Genomic DNA, 27,420 nt, shown 5'->3' on the forward strand with positions numbered 1-27,420 from the left:
GGGGCCCGGGGCTGCAGAGCCGTCTAGATCAGACTCTGGGCTCAGTCTCTCAGGAGTGGCGCCCTCTCTTGCTTCTCCGGAGGGGTCGGCGGCTCAGACGGGCCTGGCAAGGCCCCTCTGCTCTGTCGAGGGTGAGGAGCAAAGCTGGGGGGACTCGGAGGGGGACGCTAGGCCCAGAAGGCGGGGGTGAGGAGGTGATGCTCGGAACTGAGACCTTCGGTCTCTCTCATTCTCTTCCCTCCTCCTTTTCTTCCCCGCGACTCCCCTAGGAAGTCGCACCTGGAATAACCCGGCCTGCGGGGTGTACCCGGGTGGAGGTGGGGAGGGAAAGTGAAAGGCTGAGGCCCCAGGGAAGAGATGTCGAGGTGCCGGCGAGGCCGCTCCTGGAAGATGGGCGTGGGGGTACAGAGGTCGCTTTTGCCTGGCAGGGCCCAAGGAGAAACTTGAGTAGCTACTGACGACTCGCCACTATGGGGTAACAGCCTGCTGGGGCTCTGCGTTCTCTATCAGGGTCTGGAGAAGGACAGAGCAGAGGGTGGGGTGAGCACAGGGTGGATGGGCAATGTAAGAGATAGTGTTAGGGGAGAGGCCAGTGCCCAGGAAACAGGGAGTGTGCGGGAGGACGCAGTACCAGGATGAGGGGGCATGTGGGAGGCAGAGGCAGTGCCAGAAAGAGGGCAGTGTGAGGAGCCAGCACCCAAGAGGAAGGGGCAGTATAAAGGAAGAGCTGGTATCCGTGGGCGAGGACAGTGCCAATGAAGGGGCACACAGATCAGCGTCCGGAGGGAGAAGGCAGTCCCAAGCTGAAGGGCCAGCGCTCAGGAGGAAAAGAGCAGTGTGATGGCTGGTTTTAATGCCGGGCTGAAGAGGCGGAGTAGAAGAGTAAGGCCCAGGGGAAGAGGGCAGTGGTAGGGAGGGTGCAGCACCAGGGGAGGGGACAAGTGCAGGCTTTCCTCTTCCCCATAGTGACATCATGGCAAATTCCCAAACGGGACGGACCCGGCTCGGGTGACATCCAGCAGGGCCAAGCCGGTCCGGCCCGGGCCGGGCTAGGCCACCGTGCCAGCTGGGGGGACGGGGCCCTGTGCCCTGCAGGGTCAGCGCGCTGGGGGCGGAGTTCTGTTCCGCCCGCCCTCGGCGCGGACTGTGCCCTCGGCGGGCACGCAGACCCGCAGTGTAAGGCTTGGGCCGGGCTTCTCTGGGCCAAGGATCAAGGTCCCTGGCTGGGGTAGGCCCCCGTGCATTCCAGTCTTCCCGACCCGGACTCTCAAGAGGGCGCAGTAGAGCCTCAGCGTCCGGCGAGAAACCTCGCCACCTCGGCCGGAGGTGGAACTAATCGTGTCCCCGCCCCGGGGCGGAGTTATCCGGCCCTGAGACCCGCCCTAAATCCTGAGGCCTCTCGGAAAGAATCATTAGGGGCGGAAGTTAGGAAGCCCCGAGAGCCAGGCGGCGGAAGTGGTAGCTTTACTGCATGTCCGTGGGCATGCGTTGTTCTCGTTCCTTGCTGCCGCTCTCTAGGCACTATCTTTCCCTCTTCTCTCCTTTTCTCCACGCGAGGGGGAGCGCGTACCCCTAGGCGTGGTCCCGCTCCCAGCCCTCTGCTACTCTCGTGGCCACCTCACCATGGCGGGCATCCTGTTTGAGGATATTTTTGATGTGAAAGACATTGACCCGGAGGGCAAGAAGTTTGACCGAGGTAAGGTGTACGTAGACTTAGGGGCGGTTTAGAGGAAGGGGCTAACCGCCTCGGGGACACGCCCCTGGGCCCTTTGTCCCCCCAACCCACGTGGCCTGCCCCTACAGGCAGTTCCTGATATAGGAATCTCCCTCGGGAAACACTGTATAGATGGGAACACGGAGACTCCGGAACTCGGCCTGGCTTCACACGGGCTGTGCCCTGTGCCTGGGTGGCCTTCTCTCATGGTGCTGGTAAACTGCATTTTTCTAATCGCTCCCCACTCTGTGGTAGGCGCTGTATCGTGCACCTTACATACATTTTGACCTACCTATTCCTTTCAAGAGCCACCATGAGGTAGTTGGTGTCTTAGTCCATTTTGTTCCGAGAAGTTAAGTAACTTACCCAAGGCTGCACAGTGAGTAATGCCGACTTCAGAGCCTATATTCTTGTATTGTCCTAAGAATCTTTAGCTCTTTGTGACGTCCTCTCAGAGTTAGAATTGCCTGCTTGCTATACAGCTCTTTATTCTGTCATTGATCAGTAATCATTCCTCCTTGGTGTCTGTCTCTTCCTTTGCCTGGAGACTGAGACGTTCTTCAAGACAAACACCAGTTCTTAGGAGTACTGATAATCCACTCAGCACAGAACCTGGCACAGAAAGACAAAACCTTTGGATGAATGAGTAACTTGCCCAAAGTCAGGTTGTTTCTTTTTTTTTTTTTAAATTTAATTTTATTATGTTATGTTAGTCACCACACAGTATATCATTAGTTTTTGATGTAGTGTTCCATGATTCATTGTTTGCGTATAACACCCAGAGCTCCATGCAGAACGTGCCCTCTTTAATACCCATCACCAGGCTAACCCATCCCCCCACCCCCCTCCCCTCTAAAACCCTGTTTGTTTTTCAGAGTCCATAGTGTCTCATGGTTCATCTTGCCCTCCGATTTGCCCCCGCTTCATTTTTCCGTTCCTACTATCTTCTTCTTTTATTTTTTTAACATACAATGCATTATTTATTTCAGAGGTACAGGTCTGTGATTGATCAGTCTTACACAATTCACAGCACTCACCATAGCACATACCCTCCCCAATGTCTATCACCAAGCCACCCCATCCCTCCCACCTTCCACCACTCCAGCAACCCTCAGTTTGTTTCCTGAGATTAAGAATTCCTCATATCAGTGAGATCACATGATACTTGTCTTTCTCTGATTGACTTATTTCGCTTAGCATAATACCCTCTAGTTCGGTCCGCGTCGTTGCAAATGGCAAGATTTCAGGGTTTTTTGTTTGTTTGTTTGTTTGTTTGTTTTTATGGCTGCATAATATTCCATTGTGTATATATACCACATCTTCTTTATCCATTCATCTGTTCATGGACATCTTGGCTCTTTCCATAGTTTGGCTATTGTGGACATTGCTGCTGTAAACATTGGGGTGCACATACCCCTTCGGATCACTACATTTGTATCTTTGGGGTAAATACCCAGTAGTGCAATTGCTGGGTTGTAGGGTAGCTCTATTTTCAACTTTTTTCTTTTTAAAGATTTTATTTATTTGAGAGAGAGAGAGACACAGCGAGAGAGGGAACACAAGCAGGGGGAGTGGGAAAGGGAGAAGCAGGCTTCCCGCTGAGCAGGGAGCCTGACGCTGGGCTCGATCCCAGGACCCTGGGATCATTACCTGAGCCGAAGGCAGACGCCCAATGACTGAGCCACCCAGGCGCCCCTATTTTCAACTTTTTGAGGAACCTCCATACTTTTCCAGAGTGGCTGCACCAGCTTGCATTCCCACCAACGGTGTAGGAGGGTTCCCTTTTCTCCGCATCCTCGCCAATATGTCCTTTCCTGACTTGTTAATTTTAGCCATTCAGTCAGGTTGTTTCTTAATCACCTAGGCAGGCCTAGAACCTGGATATTATTTATTGCCAGAGGACCTGTGATTCTTTTCTGAGATTCTGTCCACTTGCCATAGTTTTCTCCCCTGTCCTCCTGGCATTTCTGGTTCTGATTGAGTCTGCACTTCTTTGGGAGCAGATGAGAGGCTAGTGGATGCAGACTGGGTTAGAATGAGTGTTCAAGTACATATAATCCTCCAGAGTGGGGTCTGCAGGGTCTGCCCTGGGCCTGGCAGTTACCTACGCCACTCTTTCTCTACTTCCCTCCAGTGTCTCGACTACATTGTGAGAGTGAATCTTTCAAGATGGACCTGATCTTAGATGTAAACATTCAGATTTACCCTGTGGACTTGGGTAAGTATTGAACACAGACAATTGCAGGAGGCTTTTTTTCATTTCAGCTGTTCTTCAGCCTCAGATATTGCCATGATTTTCAGGTGACAAGTTCCGGTTGGTCATAGCCAGTACCTTATATGAAGATGGTACCCTGGATGACGGTGAATACAACCCCACAGATGATAGACCTTCCAGGTGAGGAAGTGAAGACGGGAGTACTTGAAATATGCCTGAGGACTAAGTAGATGAGTGGTATAGAAGGATCCTTATTTAATTTGTGGAATAAATGATTATCAGTAGAATCTGAGCAACCTTAAGGAAATTGCTGCACTTAAGAATTCAAACAGCCAGGTGTTTATCCAGGGCAGTGATGACATGCTTGTGGGTTGTAGCTTATTAATCGCTGAGGAGATGACCACTGAGTGACCCAGGCTGTGTGAGCCTTGCATCTTCGGAGGGAGTTTGGTGTGATGGAAAGGCTTTGGAACTCCACTAGAGTTCCAGTCTCAACCCTGCCACTTACTTATTGAATAGCCTTAACCTCTTGCAGCCTCGATTTCCCCGTCAGGAAAGTACAGATGGTCACACCTTGCTCAAAGAGTCCCTGGGAGGAATAAATGGCATTGTGTTTGGAAAACGTCTGTTAGAATGTTGACACTTAGTTACCAGTTATCGTTTTTAAAGGGCTTCTTATTACTGTTAACTACTTTGAAGAATAATCTTGCCACCACTGTTCCACAGGGCCGACCAGTTTGAGTACGTAATGTATGGGAAAGTATACAGAATTGAGGGCGATGAAACTTCTACTGAAGCAGCAACGCGTCTGTAAGTTCCAGGGTCTTGGGAGAACCCTTGCCCCCCAGCCCCGTGCTGATAACCTGAGCTCTGCTCTGAAAATCTGGGCCGTGCTTCATGTTTCCTGGGTTGGGTCTCTCTCCCCAAGCACCTCAGACCTAGGTGGGACCCAGAAAGAAACTGTTGTGGGAACGGTTTCCAGTCTGAAATGTAGGCTGCTCACTTGGCCCTTTGTCAGGACCTCGGGGCCCAAGGGTCCAAATGAGAAACTGATGATCTTGCTATGTGAAGTGCAAAGGAAGGTTTCTTCCCCAGGAACTAGATGCAGCATTAACTGATTAAACTGCTAGGCTTTTTTGTTTTTGTTTATTTGTGTGTGTGTTTTGCTACTCTGGAATCCAATCCCTAGTTCTTTGGTTTCCCTGCCCAACTATTTTTTCTCTTCTTTAAAATTTTATTAAAACAATATGTGCCCCTTGTAAGAAATTTGAAAAGCAGAGAAGTAATGTGAAGAAGCAAAAAAAGTCACCTATAGTTCCATACCCAGAGGGAATCTTTTACATAAACATTTTTAAATATTCTAGGTTTTTTCCTGTGTACTTTTTTCTTTGAGATCACATTTATTACAATGTTTTCTCCTGCTCTTTTTCTTCAAGTTATGTAAAACAGGTTTCCCCATGTCAGTTTCAAGCTTTTCCTAAACATTTTTTTTAAATTTTTTTTTTTTTTAAGATTTTATTTATTTGAGAGAGAGAGAGCACAAGCACGGGGAGCAGCAGAGGGAGAGGGAGAAGCAGGCTCCCTGCAGGGAGCCTGCTGCGGGACTCGATCCCAGGACCCTGGTATCGTGACTGGAGCCGAAGGCAGACACTTAACCAACTGAGCCACCCGGGCGCCCCTCTCCTAAACATTTTAATAACTGCATAACATTCCAGTAAATGGATATATCTTAATTCATTTGACCATTTCCATTATTCTGGGCGTGTAGCATTTTTCACTCTTGTTGATAAAAAGAACACTTCTTTGCACAGATTTGTGCATTCATCCTTGTCTGAATTTTGGTTCCTAATGACAGAACACTAGAAGGGTACCTCTTTTTCTTAAGCTGGGATGGAGAGCCATTAGGTCGCTGCCGCTCCAGAGCTTAAACTCATGGTACTGGGGCCTTCTGTTTCAGCTCTGCCTACGTGTCCTATGGTGGCCTGCTCATGAGGCTGCAGGGTGATGCCAACAACCTGCATGGATTTGAAGTGGATTCCAGAGTTTATCTGCTGATGAAGAAACTGGCCTTCTGAAGCACCCAGGAAGCCAACCTTGCTGCTTAGTCACTCAGGACTTGGACATCCATTCGAGCCTGAGGAGCAGTTACTACTGACCACCTGTTCAGGAAGGGCTGGCTGGCTGGCCACTGGGGGTGCATCTTTAGGTGGTCTGGACTCAATGGGAAACTTACCTGTGAAAGACCCAGTGGGAGGGCTTAAAAGGAATCAGAAGTTGTTTGTGTATATGATTTTTTAATTAAACTTTACTTTTTCAGACTCTTTTCCCCACCTTAAAAAAAAAAAAATCTTTTCCATTACTCTAAAATCATTTTTTTCCAATTTGCCTGTGGTATATTGTATTTCTGGCCCACAGCCAGATGATCACATGTCAATGTAGGATCTATTCTGACCTTTTGGTATCTGGGTTTAGGGTTATCTCAGCCTCCTGGTTGACTATCCCCAACATTTATTCTCCAATGTGATTTTCTCTCTGGGAGAGAGAGTATTGTGCTTTTGGCTCTTGAGGGCACCCCAGCCCCGGAAGATACCACCCATTTGGCATAGAATTTTGAATTGGCAAGGAGCCCTGCTTGTGTCCTTCCAACACTTTCAGTCTCTTAGGAAGTCAGATCACGTTGATTTGAATGAGTCACTTGCACAGCCTGGAAATGTTCATTTTTGTGGAAGCTTTGGGTGGAGGCTTTTAGACGCCGGCTTGGGACCTGACTACGAGGAGAGTAGGAAGAGCAGATTTGGTGATTGTAGGAACAGGTGGAGGAGCTAGGTGTCTGCTCTACATTCCCTTGGCGACCTGGAGGGCAGGGTAAGTGGGTAGGGGTGGGGGTTCTCACCAGTGACACTGAACAGGCAGCTGCTGCACAGACCAGTGCAGTGGACGGGGCAGCAATACCAATGAGGTTGGCAGTCCAGTGGCAGGCAGTACCCAGGACAGTGGAGCAGCCACTAACTTAAAACTGGGCAAGAACAAAATTGAGGAAGTGGTGATGCTCACTAGGACTCCAGCATATGAGCTGGCTCTTCAGTCTGGCATTCGAGGTCTCTGAGAAAGTATCCTGGACTCTGATTTCCCCTGGGAAATTCAGGGTAGCAATCCAGAAAGATGGCGAGTGTGTATTAAGGAGTTTTGTCTTTTGATCTCCTGGCTTTGCCTGGGGAGCCTGTCCCCCTGCTGGGATGCCCAGGGGTGTTTCCTTCCCCGTCATTTTCAGGTCTTTACATGAGGTGTTAGAAATAGTATTTAGGGAAATGGGCTGAAAATGAATGATCTCTGCGGGCGGGGAGGAAAAGGTGTTTCTTTGGTTTACTATGTGGGGGGGATAGAAGATGCAGTGGGGGTTGGGATGAATTTTTGTGGACTCCTAGAACTTTTACATGGAGTCAGATTTTTGGGGGTGTTTGAGAAGGATGGGTTTAGGTTAGAGTCGGAGAACCTAATTCCCAGTAATAGTTTGTGGGGTAGCATAGCACACTATCCTGGCTGCCCTGGGGTGGCAGAAGAGAACTGGCATGCAGTCGGATAGAAGGGTGTTCTGGTTGTAACAGTTTTTTGCATTTTGTGGAAAGGGAAGAAGGGATAGAATCAGCCTGACGAAGTTTTGGGAAGGGTTAGATTCTCAATAGGGACAGCTTAGTTCACACTGGAAAAGCCCATGAGTTATTTGCATTTGCCCTAAAATAGGTCAAATGCCAATCCTGGATGCCTGGAACTTACTGGCTGTATACTTCTTGCTGTTTTGCCGTCCTTGTGTCTCATCTGACTGTGCTGAGAACCCTGAAGCCTTTGCTCTTGGTCCCTTTGGCATATCTTGTCCCGGGTGCTAACTCTTTCATGGGCCACAAAGTTCTTCATTTGGTTATTACATTTAGCCTAGTTTGGTATTTCAGTAGATTACAATTTCCACTTATCGTTCTCTTGACAGCATGCTGGAATTGGTAGTGTGGAACAACTGTTTTCTCCCATGCAAAAACTGACCCCCTCTGAGATCTGAACAACACTTTTGAGCTTTGTGCATTTGTCGATTCCTTCTCCGTGGCAACAGTTCCATCCATGATGGGAAAGGAGGACACCTGGAGATGTCTAAATTGGTCACCCCGTCCAAGAGCTTTGGTTTTCTACTCAGAACTCTTTAATTGTTGATGTATTTCCTCCCTCAGGACTTGGACATCTTTTCTAATAAGCACAATCACTGAGTGATCTGTTGGACAGTGCACCACACTAGGGACCGTACGGGCTCTAGTCAGCTCAGGCTGTTTCTTCTCTTCTTGCTCACAGGCTGTGTGAGCACTGAGAGCGTGCCTGGCTTCTCTGAGACTGATAGCATCCCCAGCCTGATAGAGGTGTGTGAGCACTATAAAAGGTAACCTACATAAGGCTCTTGGCACACTGGCTTTCATTCTTCTTTACTGGTCCTGGGGTATTTGTGGCGGTGTTTGGAACTCTGGGATCTTGGCTTTTTTACCTACATGGTAGTGTTTCCTCTCCTTTGGGGGAGTTGAGGGGGGGGAAGAGGAAAAAGCTTCTGTTAGTTTTCCTACAGGAGCCTCTAGCTGTAGGGTTGACCTTTGCAATGGAGTTTTTGTTTGGGGCACCATAAACCTTTTCCTAAGCACCACGGTAGCACTTATTTGCAAAGCCCCATAAGCCGGGCTTCTTCTCCAGAGAATTCTTAGCAGAATTCATGGTGGTCACATAGGGCTGCTTTTTAGATACCGTGGACTTCTGGGAATTGGGAAATGAGCCTTCAACTTGTACTTGTCCCTCCCGCTGTGTGAGCCCTGGGAGACTGACTCTTGCCACTTCCTGCACTTCCCCCTGACCTCCACAGGAGGGAGGCAGGAACCCGTGCCTGGTGAAGCTTCCTGCTGAGCTGTGGAAGCTCTCGCTGTTTGCTCAGCTGTCCCATCCAGGTTTTGTCTTGACTGAACTGTCTGCAGGGCCTTACCTGGGGTGTGAGGCTCTCCGAGGCTTCCTGTTAACTTTTTGGAGGGGAGGGAAGGGGGAGATCTATTGCCCCCTGAAGAACCTTTTTCCCTTGCTTTTCAGTTAGCTTTTGGGTGTTCTTATTTATTCTTTATTTATATAGGCCCAGTTTTGTTGATTGTGTAAAGACAGCCCTTCTAAGAGACTACTTCTCATTCATTTTTCAAGAGTAAGGATCTCCTTAGAAAAGGAGATCAGAGTCCCACTGAGAATGATAGTGAAGGGGATAAAGAGACTAACCTTAGTTCTGAGTAGAAAACCAAAGCTTTTTCCCCCTGTTTTCTAACATAAGGTCAGTCTCTACCCCGTTCAGAAGTCAGGCTGGTCCAGCCTTTTGCAGAATTGTATGCAAAACAGCACGTAGAGAATTAGTAAGTTGTAAATTTGTGCAGAAAACAGACCAAAGATAACTAGCTGCTCTGGTGAATATTATTGATAGTTTAAAAAAATAGCTTCTGAAGTTTTACAATATACAGTGAAAAATGATCCCCTTTTCTGTCCCGTGTATCCCCCTTTAGCAGGGCTTTGGGTTTCAGGTGAAAGCAGGAAATCTGGTATAACTTGACTCCCAGGGCCTCCCCTCCTGGAAAGGGAACTTTACATGGAGACCGTGCTGATGCTGGCAGGGCTGGAGTACCTTACTCCTCCTGAGACAGATTCTGGAAGTGAGGGTAGGCTGCAATTAGAAGAGGACTGGTCGAGTTGGCTGTGACAGTGGGGTCAGGAGATGGAGGTTGGAGCTGGCCCCGGGGGGTTGGGCGAGGTGGGTGAAGGAGAGAAGAGTGTGTATTGCCCAGTAGGAGGATGGGTTGGGGAAGGAGAATATCCAGGCCAGAGGTCGGTGGGCAGGGAGTCCGTGTCTGAAGTTCCCGGAGGGATGTCTGGGGCTCCTAAGGCCATGGGTGAGGGTCCAGGAAAGAGTCCATGAGTTCCAATCAAGGGCCCGTGTGTCCTGTTCAGGTGTCCAGGCATTTGGTCTAGGGACCTGGAGGTTTGGTTCAGCAGACCAGGAATCTTGGCTCTGAATCCCTGCAGCCTCTTCAGAAGTCCAGAGCCAGTAGTTCTGGCTGAGACACTGGAGTTTGTCTCCAACAATCCAGAAGTCCTGTTTGGGAGCTTGTGCAGTGTGAGCAATAGAGAGGTATTGCTTGGGACAGCTGTCGTGGGTAGGGCCTGCTTGACACACAGGGTGGGCCCTACTACAAGCAGCAGGAAGCGCACCTTTCCTCGGAGCAGTTGTTGGAAGGTCAGGAATATGGCCCTGGGATCCTTGTGAGTTGTGGTCCTGCCCTGTGGAGGAAGCTGAGGGCAGAGGATGGGCCTGAGGCCAGAGACCTGGGCCGGATATCATGCCGTCCCTCGTCTCCAGGGAAAGATAAGGTGCCAGCACCCAGACTTTATGGCTGGGAGGGAGCACTTTTTAGTTGGTCAGCTGTGCTACCCTCAGGATTCCCAGAATTCGCCTTTCTTCCCTCAGGTCTTCTAAAGGGACTGAGTCAGCAAAGGAGAGTTTCTGTCGTCCCCTTGACTCAGGACTTACTTACCTGGGTTCCAAGGAGGCCCTGCAGGGCCCCAAGGAGGAGACGGACCTGTCCGGAAAGCTGTCCCAGGAGGGATGAGAGGCAGGTGGGTCCCAGTTGTCTCCGTGCTGCCATTACTGCCTCCAGCAGAAGGGCCGCGGCTCCCAGAATGTCCTGTGCCTTGGTCTTCTCCTGCAAGAGAGATGGAAGGGAGAAGCGGCCTACTTCAAAGGGCATGCTAATAGCGGGTGGGGACCCCTAGGAGTAGCCAGCGGAATGAATCATAGGAGCTGAGAATTGGACAGGACCAAGGTCCCACCCAGCCCAGGAATTCCTTCACAGTCTCCCGGCAATTGGTCATCAGCCTCTGCTTGAATAACTCCAGTGTCCGGTAACCCAGCCTGGTCTTACACTTAATTTCAGTCAGAAAAGTTCTTCTTCCCCCTTACTCTACGTTGGAATCTGTGCTATTATAGTTTTTAACCTCTCGGTTCTAGTGCTGCCAATCTACTTTTTCTGCTACAAAATCCTGGAATCATGATTTTTTAAAAACTTAACGGAGAGATGAGACCATCACAAAGATCATAAAGATGAAGGAAAGGGCCTTACAGTGATCAATGGCAGAGCTGGAACTGCAAGGGATCCCTAGGAATTGCCCTTCGTCCCTGGCCCAGTTCCCCCCCACCCCAAGACCTGAGGGAAGAAAGGGGATTCTAGGGATCTGGAGGGTAGAAGAGCTGACCTTGCAAGGAGTGCTCCCTCCCCGGAGGTTTCCTGAGCCTCAGACTAAAGCACATCCAACTATACCACAAGACTTAACAACTTTTCTCCAAGCTCATCAGACAGGCTTTTTTCTTTTTTCTTTTTTTTTTAAGCCATTCCTCACAGAATGTGTTTTCTAACCTCTCACTGTTCAGGTTGCTTCCTCCTTCTGGACACATGCTAGTTTAATATGGTCCCTCTGAGTAAATTAGCATGTGTCTAGAGGAGGGTATCCAGTACTCAACTCAGTACTGTTAAGTGCAGGCCACTTAAAGGTTTTTAGGAATATTTCCACAAGGTGGATGCTAAACATCTAAAGCCACCTAGAATCACTAGCTTTTAAAATAGCTGCTTTAATAGTGTTACCTGCTAAGTCTGAGGTCAACTCAATCCTCCCAGATCTTGTTCATAGTAAGTTCTAGGGCCAGAAGTTTATATAAGGGGAAGTGGGGGCATTATGGCCTGAAAGCTGGAATAGAACTTTACTTGATTACTTTGAGTAAATGTAGAATATTTTGTATATCTCTGTTAAATTTTACCTTGTTTTTGATCTATCCTTTCAGCAATGTGAATCTTGATTCTATCTTTTGCTATTTTACCTCTGCTTCCCAGTTTTGTGTCATCTGGGGATGACAGATCAGTCTTACTTCTTCATGCCAGCTTAAGAAGTTTGCATAGGAATAGGTCAAAGGCATGGCTGTGAGAGACTTCTATCCAGCTTTTCTGGGTGTTCAGCTTTGAATCTATTTTCACATACTGGGACTGCAAGCCATCTTGTCCAGAGGATATCATCTTAGAGGAATGTAGATTAGGTTAGGGTGGCCAAGCCCAAGGTGAGATATTTTTAGGAAGCTCAGGAATTTTGAAGAATCCATGGAAAGCAGTAGAAAACTGATGAAGACAGGAATTAGGGAAACCAAAGGAAGGGATGGCTTTCTTACCTTCTGGGTTTTCCATTCTCCCAAGCTGAAGTCCACAGCAGGCAGCAGGACAGGTGTGGACAAAGGGTTAACGTCTGGACACTGGTTCTAGTGAAAAAGATTGGTGGTGGGGTGGGGTGGAGAAGGGAGCTCAAATAAAGGAGGGGGGGTGGTGACCCAGTGACCAGGAGTAATATATGTCCAGACTAGAGCTTTTAAAAGTGGACTAGATTGCAAATCATCATCCTCATCAAGGAGTGGTGATGGGGAGGTGGCGGTCTTACCAAGGACAATATAGGAAGAACAGTGATCGGGTCCGGGGGTGAGAGGGAATGATGGGAGGAGGGGTATCTGACGAGTTAATGGATAGAGGGGAGAGTGCTGGGAGATCCTCACCAGTCTGCTGTGAAGGACATGGGAGTCTCGAAGCAGTTTATTTAGGAGCCGGGGGTCACAGGCGGGAGGAGCCGGGAGGCACAGATCCAGTCTTGCAGTTAGGAGAAGCATGACCACGAGGAGCAGTTCTTAGATGAGGAGAAGTGAGGTTGACAGGGTGGATAAGGAAGAAATCATTGTCAGGTGGTAGTCCAGGAATTCCCAGTTAGGACCCAGACCTGAAATCCAGGGAATTTACCTTTCAGAGGCCTCAATCCTGGGAGATTGGGTTCCCTCCGCCCTCTACCCTGGAGGCAGCACATCTCCTTTCTCTTTCCTCTTTAACCCCGCTGTGATTTGGCCCTGGGTCCCGCAGGTGTGTTCTTACCAGTCGGCTCCATTCTGGCCAGGCTGTCTGGTAGGAGCGGCTCCCTGGATGGGGCCTCTCCCCTGACTCCTTCCTGGGGCCATGGAGGCGGCTTGGGCTCCGGCACTTCTTGCACGGTGGGGCACAGGTGGGCTGAGGAAGAGGGTCTGGAATCTATCCTGCAAGTGACAGGAATAGCTGCTGGGAGGGCATGAGATGCTGACCAGCCCGGAACTGCTAGCGCTCTGACCGCTCCCAGGTCTCCTTGTGACTGCGGCATGTGGTGTCTCCTCTTTGTCAGGGTTCCTCAGTGAGTCTGACGTGGGGCTGGTGCCCCTGCCCCTGCCGAGAGCAGCAGGATGGAATACGCAAGCGCGCGCGTACACACACACACACACACACACACAACCTTAACTGGCCTCAAATTCTGAGCAACCTCGGTTTGGTTAGAGAAAATCTGGGATGGGGAGAGGGAATAGGAGTATTGTGGCGTAAGCCTGGGAGAAGAGGTTGGAAAGCGGGATATAAGGTGAGGGTGAGGAGCTAGCAAACATGTGCAATGTGTTGAGGGGTAGCTGGGGGAGTGGGGCAGAGGAGGGGACTTGGGGAAAACAAAACTGTACGACTAGGGCTTGGTGATTACAAGATTATGAGAAGGTGGTATGGGAGCAATTAACCGCTCGTTCTCTCTCCATTTACCCCCACCCATAAGCCTCTTGGAGTTTTTCTTTGCACTCCCAGTTCTAACATACTGGGTTATCTGAGGCAGAGAGAGGGGCTAACAGTCCTGGGACTTCCCACCGGAGGCAATTTGCCCAGCAATCGGTACGTGCTGAGTGAGGCACCCACCTCACGTGGTTACCTCGTGTTGGACACCCACCGTATCCATCTCCTAGCCCACATCTTCCTCCCTGCCCCCTCGGCAGACCCCTTCCAGTTCCTTCACAGGACCCCCCACATGGCCTCCTCCTTCTTTGACAAGTTGTGCAAAGAGGCCTGCACCTGATTCAATATTGGGATTTCCTGTAGGTCTGTCAACATGCATGCGCCCTCCTCCCACAACCCTCTCCTTGGGCCCAGCTTCCCCAGTCCCAGGATTCAGAACCATAAGCGAACTAAGAACTACTGGGTAAGAATGGGGATTGGGCCTGTGTCCGGCTTGATGCTATATGCCCTAAGCCCTAAATGCACCACCTTTCTTATTTTCTCCCGGGGCACACGTCTGCTTTCCTTAGGGCCAGCTGGGACAGGGCTATATTCCTCCAAGTCTGATCAGTCCCTCAGAACCCAGCACCCCACCCCCTACCCCTGCTCTGTCCTGCTCCTCCCATTCTGGGAAGGCTACACGCTTCTCGACAAAGGTCAGTGCCTGTAGGTTCCAGTTTGCCTGCCCCTCCCCCAGCTGTGAGCCCAATTCCTCTTTCCTACCCTTCCTAGCCTCACTTAACTCCAAACCCTGCTTGCCACTCACCGGGTAGAGAAGGGCTCCAGGACCCAGGTGCACAGCAGGCAGCACTCTGGGGAGCCGATGGGTAGGGAGACACGTAGTGCTGGGGCACAGCCCCTCCACAGCAGTAGGGTCACAGGCCTGCCCAGGACAATTCTGCCCAATCAGAGAGCAGGGAGCCACCAGATACTGGTGAAGGCCCCCGGAAGTGACGCCTTCTCCTCCCACCTGCACTGAACATGGAGCCCCTGCCTGGACCATGGTCCACTAGCAGAGCCCAGCTCCTCCACCCACACACACCACAGGGAGGATTTCAACAGGGGGATCCATCTTTTTCTAGGAGATGGGAAACCTGGGACCTGGCTGGGGGGAGGAGATGGGCTTTTTTCCCCAGGAGAAATCTGGCAGGATCTTTTTGTTCCTGCGGAAGAGGCACAGAGATCTGGTTCTGGTTTTGGATTGGTGGGTTGTTCAGTTCCTGACTGGCCAAATTTCTTTTCCCTGGACAACACACCTGCTGCTGAGACCCACTAGGGCTCTTGCTTTCCTGCCTTTCTCTCCTATAATCCTGTGCGGGTCGTGTCTTATTCCCCCTTGCCCAGTGGGAATGTGGGTATTGCCTGTATTAGGGAATGAGCCCGTCATTGGTCAGTGTTATAGGAAAAGGGTTTGGACCATTTGAGAGGACTGCAAGGTGAGGGGTGTGTGTAGGGTGGTTAGGCTGGGCTCAGGTGCCCCTCTGGCGGGGGGCCCGGTGACTCAGACAGCTAAGGCCACTTACCTCTGTGCCCAAGCTCTCCTGAGCTTGCCCTGTCTTTCTCCCCGTTCCATCTCCTACCACTCCATATGTGACAAGAGGAATAACCAGGCCCATGTGTCCCTGTCTTAGGAAAGACAGCTGCTGAACCTCCCCCGCAAATACCTCCTGCTGGCCCCCCTCTTCCTTTGGCCCTGGTTCTAGTTCCTTTGCTTTTCCCTCAATCCCAGTCTCCTCGCAGTCTCTGTCCTCAGGGGCCTCCTGGCCTGACCTTGTTCCCATCACCCCCCACCCCAGTTCTTCCCCTCCTGCTCTTCCTCCCAAGGATGGGGCTGTCAGCTAAGGAGTATGGCCTAGATCCCGGAATTCTCCAGTTCAGCCAGATGAGATGCCTCCCAAGATTAGGAAGGAGGGTGCTGGGATGGTTGGGAGGATGGTGGGTGAATGGGTGTGGGAGGGGACAGGGAGGCAGTCATGATCAGGAAACCAAGACAAAGGAGGTTGGGGGTGGGGTGGAGAGGCAGAGGGTCCCCTGGGTGAAGGGAAGAGGGTGAGAGAGGATGTCAGGCTGGGGACAGTGATGGTTGGATGGGCCTGCGGGACAGGTTACGGTAGGGAGGGAAACACTGTCACAGACAGAAAGGGGACCCTCTTTCTGGCTAAGTCCCTCTCCTGGGGAACAGTAGAGTGAGGGAAGACCTCTGGGAAGAGATAGGGCCACAGGCCAGGCAGTGAGTGCGGGTGGTGTGGGGTTTGAGACGTGCTGTGGGCCCACAGTAGGGGAGATCAGTTGACGGGCCTTTCCTGCACGTTGTCATCCTTAAAAGACAAGTCTTCATCTTTCCGGCAGGAACCGAGTACTAGCCCAGTGGCCGGCCCAGGCCTCAGGCCCAGCCTCTGCCCCTCCCTGGCCTGGGGCTCCCGTCTTGGGCCGGACACGCACCTCCTGGTGCAGCCGCCCTGTGGCCGCCAGCAGCGGGGGGCTCCAGACCCGCCTCTTCTCCCCTCTTCGCGCCCCCTGGTCCCTCCCCTCCCCCTACCCCCTCCGCTCCCCCTTCCCCTCCAGCCCCTCCCTCCTCCCCTGCCCGGTCCCAGCCCCTCCCTCCCCTCCCCCACTCGCGATCCGGGCCGCTGCTGCTGGGCCGGACCCCCCGGGCTCAGCCCGGCCCCTCGCCGAGCCGCCGCCGCCGCCCCGTTTGCTGAGGAGGAGGCCCCCCGGCCGGGGCGCCGGGCGCGGGGCATAAAACGGGCCGGAGCCGGCGCCCGGGGCACTAGAGCCGCGTACGGCCCGGGTCAGCGCCCGCCCGCCCGCGCTCCTCCCGGCCGCTCCTCCCGCCCCGCCCGGCCCGGCGCCGACTCCCGCCGCCCGACGAGCCCCTCGCCGCACTGCCCGGGCCCTGGCCCCGGCCCCCTCCCGCCGTACCGCCCCCGGCCCGGCCCTCCTCCCACCTCCCTCCTCCCTCTCCTGCTCCCTCCTCCCTCCCGCCTCCCCAGCTGTCCCGTTCGCGTCATGCCGAGCCTCCCGGCCCCGCCGGCCCCGCTGCTGCTTCTCGGGCTGCTGCTGCTCGGCTGCCCGCCGGCCCACGGCGCCGGCCCCGAGCCCCCCGCGCTGCCCATCCGGCCCGAGAAGGAGCCGCTGCCCATTCGGGGAGCGGCAGGTAGGTGGGCGGCCCGGGGGACGCGCAGGCAGAGTCCGGCTCGGGGCAAGTCTGCGCCCGCCCGGAGGGGGCGCCGGGCGCAGGTGGCTCAGCGCGGCGGGCGGCCAGGAGGGGTGGGCGGGGGTCGCGAGGCGCGTCGCGCGGGGGGCCGGGGTGGGGGGGCGCGGGGAACCCCCAGGGCCCGGCCGGCAGCGCCCAGGGCGGGCGCACCGCAGGAACGGGACAGCGGCCGCCAGCCAAGCCCGTCCCCGCAGGCTGCTCCTTCGGCGGGAAGGTCTATGCCTTGGACGAGACGTGGCACCCGGACCTGGGGGAGCCCTTCGGGGTGATGCGCTGCGTGCTGTGCGCCTGCGAGGCGGTGAGTGAACCCAACTGCCGTGGCCGGGGCCCTTGCGGGTGGGGGGGCGCTCGGGTCCCCGGCATGTCGGAGTGGATTCGGAGCTGCTGAGCCGAAAGAAGCGAGTCTGCAGGTATTGGGAGATATGTATGTATTTGTTCCTGGCGGAGAAAGTGGAGAGGAAGCGCCCCATTCAAGTCTCAGGTGTTGACTGTTATTGACCACCCACTATGTGTCAGGCTCTTTGCCAACGGTTTCATCGGTCTCTCACCTCCTAGAATAATCCTGCTAGATACACACTATTACTTCCCCCATTTCCCAGATAGGGACCCCAAGGCCCAGAGACGTTAAGTAGTTTGTCTAGGGTCAAGCAGCTTGTTAAGAAACAGAGTGGTCTGACTCCATGGGATGACCTTGCTCTGGTCCCATGACTCTCTCCTGGTGGCCGGGGGGGTGGGGTGGGGGGGGTGTCCCACCAGTTGGTGTCTGGCACTCACTTGGTTTTCCCGTCTTCCCCGCAAGCAGCCTCAGTGGGGTCGCCGCGCCAGGGGCCCGGGCAGGGTCAGCTGCAAGCACATCCAACCCGAGTGCCCAGCCTTGGCGTGCGTGCAGCCGCGGCTGCTGCCGGGACACTGCTGCCAGAGCTGCCCCCAGGGTAAGGCCGGCGCCGCGGTGAGGGGAGGGAGGCCGGGCAGTGACGCTTGGTCCTGAGCCCCGCGGCTGGCGTGGACGGAGCAGACGGAGCGGCCAGCCGGCCCCCGTCGTGCCCAGCTGAAGCCCGGGTTTCCCACTCCCGGCTTAGAGCGCGGCGCTCCCGAGAGGCCGCCAACGGGCCTGGCCTTCGAGTATCCGCGGGACCCAGAGCACCGCAGTTACAGCGACCGCGGGGAGCCAGGCTCTGAGGATCGGGCGCGAGGGGACGGCCACACGGGTAGGTATGGGCCAGGCAGGAGCTGGGGCTGTGGTTGGGGCCGGGCTGCCGTAGCGGGCGCTGACACCCCGGCACATCTTTTCCTCGCAGACTTCGTGGCGCTGCTGACAGGGCCGAGGTCGCAGGCCGTGGCTCGGGTCCGAGTGTCTCTGCTGCGCTCTAGCTTGCGTTTCTCCATCTCCTACAGGCAGTGAGAAAAGGGGAAGGTGGGAGGAGGGGTCAGCTGGGGACTGGGGAAGGAGAGTTGGGAGAGGCTGGAGGAGCTGCTCCTGGCGGAGGCTCAGCTCACCCTCATTCCCAGGCTGGACCGCCCCACTCGAATCCGCTTCTCCGACTCGGCTGGCAGCGTCCTGTTTGAGCACCCTGCAGCCCCCACGCGAGATGGCCTGGTGAGATGATGCCATTTACGAGTGCTTACCCAGTCTGGGCCCTGTACCGCCAGCGGGCTCTGCATTGCCTCCGTGGGTCCTCACCACAGCCCAATGAGAGGAAGGCACTGACATTGTGATGCCCATTTTACAGATGAGGGAACTGAGGCTCAGTAGCAGAATGTGATTTGCTCAAGGTCACACAGCTAGTAAGTGGTTGAGCCAGGATTTGGACCCCGGCATCTGGCTCCAAGGCCCCCTTCCTAAGCTTCCTAGGAGGGCTTGGGGCTCCTTCCCGTATTCCTTCCTCACCATAGCTGGGCCTCGCAGCGGGCCTGTGTTGCATACTGTCTGAGTAGGGCCTTCTTGTCTCTCTGCTCCAGGTCTGTGGGGTGTGGCGGGCAGTGCCTCGGTTGTCTCTGCGGCTCCTTAGGGCAGAACAGCTGCAGGTGGCACTTGTGACAGCCACTCACCCTTCAGGGGAGGTCTGGGGGCCTCTCATCCGACACCGGGCCCTGGCTGCAGGTGAGGGGAGCAAATGGCCCCTGGACGTGAAGTTCTGAGGCTTCTGTGTCCCCAGGAACAGAGTGGGCTGAGGAGGGGACTTCCTGATGGGCTCTCACGGTCCTTCCTCCTCCCCCAGAGACCTTCAGTGCCATCCTGACCCTAGAAGGCCCCCCACAGCCTGGCATAGGGGGCATCGCCCTACTCACTCTCAGCGACACAGAGGACTCCTTGCATTTCTTGCTGCTCTTCCGTGGACTGCTGGAATCCAGGAGTGGGGGTAAGTGGGATGGGGCAGGCCACGTGAGGAGGGTAGGGAGAGCACCGATCCCTCAGAGGCATCCACACGTGTGGCCATTGCAGGACCAGCCCAGGTTTCCTTGCGGCTCCAGATTCTACACCAGGGGCAGCTACTTCGAGAGCTCCAGGCCAATGCCTCAGTCCAGGTGAGCGAGGCTCTGGCTCTTGCTGCCCCCTGCCCTGGCCTTCTGCTGCACCCGCTATACCTTGCTCTGTCCCCAGGAGCCAGGCTTTGCCGAGGTGCTGCCCAACCTGACGGCCCAGGAGATGGACTGGCTGGTGCTGGGGGAGCTACAGATGGCCCTGGAGAGGGCAGGTGGGCCAGCGCCACGCATCAGCGGACACATCGCTGCCAGGCAGAGCTGCGATGGTGAGGCAGGGTGGGGCTGGCGCCCCGGGCACATAACACTGAGAGGCACAGACACACGGCGAGGGTGGGTATGGGCGGAGTCGTGGGGGCTGGGGAGGGATGAGCAGCCATGGGGCAAGCCTGCCTCCACCTTTCTTGTCCCCCTGCAGTCCTGCAAAGTGTCCTTTGCGGGGCCGATGCCCTGATCCCTGTTCAGACGGGTGCAGCTGGCTCAGCCAGCCTTACGCTGCTAGGAAATGGCTCCCTGATCTACCAGGTGAGAGTCAGGAGCTGCACGGGGAGAGGGGCTTTGGCCTGCACGGTTCGGGCCTCCGGCCTTCTCAGCCACTCCAATTTGTCCTCCCCCACCCTGTCTCCCAGGTGCAAGTGGTGGGTACAGGCAGTGAGGTGGTGGCCATGACGCTGGAGACCAAGCCTCAGCGGAGAAACCAGCGCACTGTCCTGTGCCACATGGCCGGCCTCCAGCCGGGAGGACACACAGTGAGTGCTGTCGGCAGAGCCGGGCCACAGGGCCCGTGCCCAGGGGCGTGGACGGCCGGGTTGGATGAGCAGGGAGGTTCGGGGTCATTCACTCACTAACAGGTTCTCTCACTGACACGCTGATTCCCTGGACACATTTTTAGGGAGCCTCAGGCTAGGGACTGGAATACGAAGAAAATCAGATGTACCCCCATCCTCAGCAATGTCACATCAAATGGGAGGAGGAGTTGGACAGGGAGACCATGTAATTAAAAATGTGGTAACAACGAGTGCCGCTTACTGAGCCTTTCTCTGGGCCGCATACTGCACCGATTGCCTTTCTTACATTATTTTTGGCCCTCATGGTTCCCATTTTCTAGACGGTGAAGTGAAGGATCCGAGAGGTTAAATAACTCCTCAAGACTGTTACATAGGTAGGAAGTGGCAGAGGAGGGACTTGAACCTGGGCTTGCGAGGTGCTATCCAGTTATGCGTGTGTGTGTTGGGTGTAACGGGGGCACAAAACACAGAAAGGCATCCAGAATCTTGGGCTTGTGTGAAAGCTGAGGAGGGGTTCATCTGGAATCTGGCAGGCTGCAGCTGGGGCTTATCCTTCCCTGACCCCCCAGGCTGTGGGGATCTGCCCTGGATTGGGTGCCCGAGGGGCTCATATGCTGCTGCAGAATGAGCTGTTCCTGAACGTGGGCACCAAGGACTTCCCAGATGGAGAACTGCGGGGGCACGTGGCTGCCCTGCCCTATAGCGGACACAGCGCCCGCCATGAGAGTGAGTGCCCCAGGGCCTCTCCCACCCTCTGATGTCCTCGAGTCGGGGACTCAGGTGCCGGGTGCCAGAGCTTGGTGGATCTTTCTATGTGCCTGAGCCCCAGGTTGGCATCTGGAGAAGGTGGGGCTGTAGAGGGTGGCCCTGCTGGGAGACCCTCTCCGTGGCCGTGGTGCAGGGGTCTAAAACTTGCTGCCCCCCAGCCCTGTGCCTGTGGACAGTGTCTGCCCATGTGTGGAATGCGTGTCGGGGGAAGACGGGGGAGATGGGGGAATACTGGGAAGAAGGGAGTAGCTGCTCTAGGCCACCTCCTCATCTGTCCCCTCTCCTCTGTCTGGATCCAGCACTGCCCGTGCCCCTGGCAGGAGCCCTGGTGTTACCCCCTGTGCAGAGCCAGGCAGCAGGACATGCCTGGCTCTCCCTGGATACCCACTGTCACCTGCACTATGAAGTGCTGCTGGCTGGGCTTGGTGGCTCAGAACAGGGCACTGTCACGGCCTACCTCCTTGGGCCTCCTGGGATGCCAGGGCCCCGGCGACTGCTGAAGGGATTCTATGGCCCAGAGGTGAGGACGTGACGGTGAAGGCAGCTTGGAAAAGATCTGCTTTTTTAAGCATGGAGGGTTGTGCTGGCCTGTGGTGGGGGAGGTCGAGAGCAGGTAGCCTGGCGTGGCAGAGCTGACCTGCGCTCGGGAGTCAGACAGCCCTGGCTATGAATCTGACTCAGCCTTTTAGTGTCCATTCTCCTTCCTGCATCCTTCTCTGGCCGGATCTCTTAGATAGTATGTAACGCCCGGGACCTCCAGAGGAGCAGGTGGGATGGAGCAAGCCCCCTCCAATGGGGTGGGCTGCCAGGGACTTGGAGTCAGAGAGACCTGGCTTCTGAGCTTCACACCACCACTAATGGGCTTCAATTTCCCGAAGACCTTATTTCACCTCCCGTGCCTCAGTTTCTCATCTGCGAATCGAGCACGGTAGGCACAGCCCTAGAGCGCCTTGTTGCCATCCCTTATCCTGTCTCTCACAGGCCCAGGGCGTGGTGAAGGACCTGGAACCTGAGCTGCTGGGGCATCTGGCGCAGGGCACCGCCTCCCTGCTGATCACCACCAAGGGAAGCCCCCAAGGGGAGCTCCGGGGGCAGGTAGGTGGGCAGTGTGGGCCGCTGGGGATGGTTCAGAGTTGGGCTGGCATGGTGTGCTCTTGCCTGAGTCACTGCGCTCTCTGAGCCCTGGCGGTGGTGGTATCACCTGGCTGGTTGGGAGGATGAAGCCCAACAAGGTCCACGACCAGGCTCGCAGCAGACCACCCTGTCCCTGGTTGCTGGCTGATTGCTGGCCTACTAGCATCTTCCCGGGGCGCGGGGCTGCTCAGAGGTGGAGGTGTCTTGGGCTGGCGGCGGCTGGTGGAGACACGAGGGGGAGCCCCGGACGCTGCCTCAACCCGCCTCTCCTCCCAGGTGCACATCGCCAACCAATGCGAGGTGGGCGGCCTGCGGCTGGCGGCGGCGGGGGCTGAGGGAGCGTGGGCGCCCGGGGCTCCGGATGCAGCGGCGGCCGCCCTGCCTGCGCTGCCCGCTGTGCTCGGCCCGGACGCCCCTGCGCCAGCCAAACCCGGCGGCGCGGGGCGACCGCGAGACCCCAACACCTGCTACTTCGAGGGGCAGCAGCGCCCCCATGGGGCTCGCTGGGCGCCTAACTATGACCCGCTCTGCTCGCTGTGCACCTGCCAGGTAAGATGCCGCCGAAGGGCGCACTGAGGTCTGGGTTCTGGGGCAAGGGTCCCAGTCAAGACCCCACCCCCCACCCCCCACCTCTCTTTGCAGAGACGCACGGTGATCTGTGACCCCGTGGTGTGCCCGCCGCCCAGCTGTCCCAGCCCGGTGCAGGCACCGGACCAGTGCTGCCCCGTGTGCCCGGGTGAGTGTCCTGCCTGAGTGGAGGGGGTAGTGGAAGGGCCACTGTGGGGGATGAGGCCTCTGGGGGGGGGGGGGAGGGCGTGGTCATCCCCTGCCTTCACTATTTCTCTGGCCCCACAGAGAAACAAGATGTCAGAGACCTGCCTGGGCTCTCACGGACCAGAGATCCTGGAGAGGGTGAGCTGGAAGTCTGCATGCAGGGGTGGGGAATCCAGTGGAGCTGTTGGGTGGGACCAGGAGGGGGACAAAAGGGTGAGAATATATATGGGGGGAGTAGAGGGAGGCTGAGGGGCACAGATTCCAAATGACATCTGACAGGCTTCATTAGAGTCATCGCTCCACAAACGGGCCCTGGGGTTAGACTAGTGTGGGGTTGGCCTGAGACTCCAGCCTTGATTGTGGGCCCAGCCAATGAGCTCAGTACTCATGGCAGCTGGGCACTGTCCCCCCCCCCAACCAGGCTGCTATTTTGATGGTGACCGGAGCTGGCGGGCAGCGGGTACCCGGTGGCACCCCGTCGTGCCCCCATTTGGCTTAATTAAGTGTGCTGTCTGCACCTGCAAGGTATGGCCGCCCAACCCTCTCTGGTGCCATAACCCAGCAGGGTCTGCAGAGATGGGGAGGGGGCTGCCAGAAGAGGAAAGCCCAGCCTGTGTAAGGAAGGCTGAAGGATGAAAGCACTATGAAAAGTCCTTTGAGCATTGAGAGTCAGCTTCCTGCAGGAAAAGGGAAGGGCTGACGTGGGTGTGAATTCTGGCTCAGGCTGCTGACTCGCTCCGTATAGCCCTGGCAATTTCTGTACCTCCCTGAACTCCCGTTTCCACTCCTCTGAGCAGATAGGAGAGCAGCTGTGTTGTGGGGCTACCATGAACATTTGAGTTTGGGTATATAAAGCACCAGTCCAGGGCCTCTGAGTGAAGGGCCATGGCAGTATGACATTTGAGGGATGGAAAAGGAGAGGGAGGAAGCAGGAGGCTCCTTTTCCTTTCTGACACCCTCCCTCAATGGATCCCTACAGGGGGGCACTGGAGAGGTGCACTGTGAGAAGGTGCAGTGTCCTCGGCTAGCCTGCGCCCAGCCTGTCCGTGCCAACCCCACTGACTGCTGCAAACAGTGTCCAGGTGAGGGGGGTGGGCACAGAGGCTTCCTGGGGTGGATGAGGTGCTTCGCTGCCTTGTCCTAGGTGAGGGGATGCACAGTGAGGGAATGCATAGTGAAGGTGGATGGAAGGGACTTCTCAGCTAATTCAGCATTTACTGAGCACTGCTCTGTGCCTAGCCTGGAGGCAGGGCTCTAAATGCATTTGGAAAGAATGTGCATGGGTTTATTAGTGGGCTAAGATGGGCTCCAGTTCCTGCCCCATCCATCCATTCCCCCCCTCTCCCTTCCTCCCTTCCTTCAAATCAACCTTCTAGCCATCTATCCGTCCATCCTTCCTCCCATCCTCCCATCCGTCCATCCATCCGTCCATCCGTCCGTCCGTCCATCCATCCATCCATCCATCCATCCATCCATCCATCCATCCTTTCATCCAAATTTGTCACCTACTAAGTGCCAGAAACTGCTAGGTGTTGGAGATTCAAAGACAAATAAAACCTGGGTGGCCCTCACAGAACTCACATCTGCTGAGCTCTCCCTCCCTCCCTCCCTTCCAACAGTGGGGTCAGGGGCCCACCCCCAGATGGGGGACCCCATGCAGGCCGATGGGCCCCGGGGCTGCCGTTTTGCAGGGCAGTGGTTCCCAGACAGCCAGAGCTGGCACCCCTCGGTGCCTCCCTTTGGGGAGATGAGCTGTATCACCTGCAGATGTGGGGTGAGTGGGGAGTGCGCTCTGTGTGAGGTGGGCATCGGGGGCCTGGCCTAGAGTGGGGAGACCTTTCCGGGGAGGGCAGGCTCCTGGGAGTGGGCTTCCCTGAAGAGGCTGAAGGCTGCTGTGTCCCTGTGCCTCTGGGTACCCTCCAAATCCGCTCTGTCCTGCACCAGGCAGGGGTGCCCCACTGTGAGCGGGATGACTGTTCGCTGCCACTGTCCTGCGGTCCAGGGAAGGAGAGTCGCTGCTGCCCCCACTGCGCACCCCGGCGGCGTAAGTGAGGGGGCTGTCCGTGGGGTGCCTGGGGAGGGGGGGCGGCACCTGCCACCTGTCAGGAGCCGCGCATCTTCTTCACTGGTGCCATTCCTTTCCACCACACAGCAGCCTTGTGGACTTGGTATTGCTTACTCTTTCTTTACAAGTGAGATTTCTGAAGCTCAGAGGAATTAGGCAGCTAGGCTAAGGTCACACAGCTCCAAAATTTACTCCCTTCTGTCTCCAGCAGCCCCAGAGGCCAGGACGGTTCCAGAGCTGGAGAAAGAAGCCGAAGGCTCCTAGGGAGCAGCCAGAAGGCCGCATGACCAAGAGGACGGGGCCTGGGCTGGGGGAAGGACTGGCGCCAAGGACCCTGCGTTCCCCTGTGGGAAACCCAGTGCCTTTGGCCCCTCTTTTCTGCCTCTTCTCCCTCCCCCCACTACCTCTGGGAACCACACCTCCACGAGGGGAAGGGGTAGCCAGGGCAGACCAAGGCCACGGCCACTCCGACTCCTGCCCTGTCACCCTCCAGCCACTGCCTTGGAAGCCCAACCCCTTTCTTTCTGTACATAATGTCACTGGCTTGTTGGGATTTTTAATTTATCCTCACTCAGCACCAAGGGTCCCCCCACTTCACTCCTGCTGCCCCTGAGCTGAGCAGAGTCATTATTGGAGATTTTTGTATTTATTAAAACTTTTTTTTTTTTCCAGTCTCAAGGCTAAAAGTTGTCTTTTTGTGTGTGATCAGGGACCTGAGTCGGCCCCAGTGGAGAAGGCCTGAGAGTTGGAGCCCTGGCTCCAGGGGCTTCCCTCTGAGCCTTGGGGAGCGTGAAGAGACCGGAGAGGGAGAGGGGTGGCACTGTTTTTGGCTGGCCTGCCCGGATGTCACAGTGGGGCCTGGGACTGTCACTGACGTGGACCAGAGCCTCAAGAACTCAGGCAGCCCAACACAAGTGTGGTTTCCCCTGGCCTACCCGTGGCTGGCATTTTGCTGACCCCATGTTTGAAATAGCTCCAAAGAGAGAAACAAAAGTGCCACCAGCCTCGAACGTCTTTGTCTCAAGGGAGGCAACCACACCCCTGTTATTCTTTCCTGGAAATGAATTGTGTTCCAGATCAGTTCGGGGGCAAATCTGGATCAGAGTGGACTGGAATCGGCCCTGGCCCCGTTCTTGGCTGAGCTTATCTTGGAACCAAGTGATGTACAGAATAAGATAGGACCCTTGCCCCTGCCTCCCCCTTCCTGCCATCAGCGACTGGGCATGCCCACGGAGCTGGGGCTGGGGGACGCGAGGGAAAGAAGAGTGTCAGCATAGAGAGCTAGCCATGTATGTACCTGCAGATCTGTCTTCTGTATAAACAACGTGGGATAATGTGAGTATGGCATTTTATGACTTAGCCGGGTACCGCGAAAGGGCAATCACAGGCTTCTTGTCTAGGGCGAGGCATGCCGTGCATGCTTAAGACGTTATTGTCTTCGCCCGTGGAAGCTCCAGTTCTGCTGTTAACTAGCTGAGTTACTGAACCTTCCGGAGTCCCTGTTTCCTTTCTGTAAAACTGCCATCTCCCTCACAGGACTCGGTCAGAGCCTGTGGCAATCACAGCTCTGTGCCCAGCGCACGATAGTAGGAAAGGCACTGTGATGAGGTAGGGTTCCTGGAGCTGGTTTGAAATGAAAGGCAGGGAGCCGTCTGGGGAAGAGTGTGGCCAAGGGTTTCAATTAAGAGATGTTCTGCTGAATACCCAGGGGGAGTGGGGAGGCTGGTTGGAGACGAAGGGAGGATAAGGATGGGGAAAACTGGACTTGGCCCAGAGCCCCGGCTGCCGGGGGGTGGATCGTGAGGGTCAGATCGAGAAGACAAAGCAGCAGTGTTGCCACGGGGCTGAACGCAGGGAACAGAGTACAGGGCCAGGTGTGGGGTGATGGGGGATTTGGCCCAGAAATGGATGTGCTGACAGTATTGTCCTCCCTGGCGAGGGAGTTTCGAGGGAAGAAGGGTTGAAAAGGAAATTTGGATCCTTCAATTTGACCTGAATTTGCTACCGATGCTCACAAGACGGGAGGAAGGGCAGAATCAGCGAGCGTCCACAGGGTGGCTCGATGGGCTTTCCCCCCGGGACCCTGTCCCGCAGGACCCATCAGGGCTTCAGAGCGGCGTCGGAGGATCGCAGCCCGGTGCCGGGGCAGAGCAATGTTCTCCTCAGACCACAGTTCCTGAAACACCTCTCCCACCATAGCCTGCATCCCCCCCAGGGCTGGCTAGTCCCCAGGCCCTGCCGAGCCCCAGGAAGGTGGCGTGGTGACCACGGAAGGCCAGCCCTGCGTCTGAGGAACGCGGCAGACAAACGGGAAGCCCTGACCTGCAGAGACCTCAAGAGGGCACCCCAGCCATTCCCCTTTAGGCAACTGCACAGACTCAGAGCCTTCCCTTTCAAACACCACCACCACCACCTGAGGAGAAGCCCATTTTCCTGGGTAGCCTACTTCAGTGCTTCAGAACAGTTGCTGGTAGGATTTACAGTTTGATCTCTCACCGTGGGTCAGTCAGGCCTTCTGCTTCGCCGAGGGTTTGCCAGGGCCTCAGGGCTAACAAGAGATGGAAGGTCGCTT

The 27,420-nt window shown here is 55.5% G+C and overlaps 3 protein-coding genes across 6 annotated transcripts; 2 read left to right on the top strand and 1 right to left on the bottom strand.

Annotated features, from left to right (window-relative positions):
- The first annotated feature begins 200 nt into the window (after positions 1–200).
- On the top strand, positions 201–6,296 carry POLR2H (RNA polymerase II, I and III subunit H). Of its 3 annotated transcripts, XM_034999736.1 has the most exons (6): positions 201–1,696; positions 1,804–1,929; positions 3,849–3,932; positions 4,016–4,109; positions 4,656–4,739; positions 5,887–6,296. In XM_034999736.1, the coding sequence occupies exons 3-6, from the start codon at positions 3,884–3,886 to the stop codon at positions 6,002–6,004; spliced, it is 345 nt and encodes a 114-aa protein (XP_034855627.1). In that variant the 5' UTR covers positions 201–1,696; positions 1,804–1,929; positions 3,849–3,883; the 3' UTR covers positions 6,005–6,296. The 3 variants fall into 3 exon arrangements, with proteins under 3 accessions (XP_034855627.1, XP_034855624.1, XP_034855626.1); XM_034999733.1 differs by lacking the exon at positions 1,804–1,929 and having other exon boundaries at positions 202–1,696; XM_034999735.1 differs by lacking the exons at positions 201–1,696; positions 1,804–1,929 and adding an exon at positions 1,936–2,360.
- A 3,169-nt stretch (positions 6,297–9,465) lies between these two features.
- On the bottom strand, positions 9,466–14,928 carry THPO (thrombopoietin). The gene is made up of 7 exons (XM_034990035.1): positions 14,388–14,928; positions 12,938–13,095; positions 12,571–12,698; positions 12,196–12,282; positions 10,517–10,684; positions 10,194–10,274; positions 9,466–10,077 (listed from the first exon to the last, which is right to left on the bottom strand). The coding sequence occupies exons 2-7, from the start codon at positions 12,948–12,950 to the stop codon at positions 9,655–9,657; spliced, it is 900 nt and encodes a 299-aa protein (XP_034845926.1). The 5' UTR covers positions 12,951–13,095; positions 14,388–14,928; the 3' UTR covers positions 9,466–9,654.
- A 1,699-nt stretch (positions 14,929–16,627) lies between these two features.
- Positions 16,628–25,478, top strand: CHRD (chordin). Of its 2 annotated transcripts, none has more exons than XM_034999737.1 (23): positions 16,628–16,778; positions 17,033–17,136; positions 17,641–17,770; positions 17,918–18,046; positions 18,137–18,236; positions 18,348–18,435; positions 18,798–18,939; positions 19,058–19,198; positions 19,282–19,364; positions 19,441–19,588; positions 19,738–19,844; positions 19,949–20,068; positions 20,677–20,833; positions 21,175–21,395; positions 21,857–21,970; positions 22,286–22,558; positions 22,652–22,745; positions 22,865–22,921; positions 23,205–23,308; positions 23,763–23,865; positions 24,403–24,557; positions 24,728–24,827; positions 25,057–25,478. In XM_034999737.1, the coding sequence occupies exons 1-23, from the start codon at positions 16,631–16,633 to the stop codon at positions 25,110–25,112; spliced, it is 2,874 nt and encodes a 957-aa protein (XP_034855628.1). In that variant the 5' UTR covers positions 16,628–16,630; the 3' UTR covers positions 25,113–25,478. The 2 variants fall into 2 exon arrangements, with proteins under 2 accessions (XP_034855628.1, XP_034855629.1); XM_034999738.1 differs by having other exon boundaries at positions 25,060–25,478.
- Positions 25,479–27,420: the final 1,942 nt, after the last annotated feature.

Source organism: Mirounga leonina, unplaced genomic scaffold (assembly GCF_011800145.1).
Source record: "Mirounga leonina isolate KUSES-001 unplaced genomic scaffold, KU_Mleo_1.0 Mir_115, whole genome shotgun sequence".
Lineage (NCBI taxonomy): Eukaryota > Metazoa > Chordata > Mammalia > Carnivora > Phocidae > Mirounga > Mirounga leonina.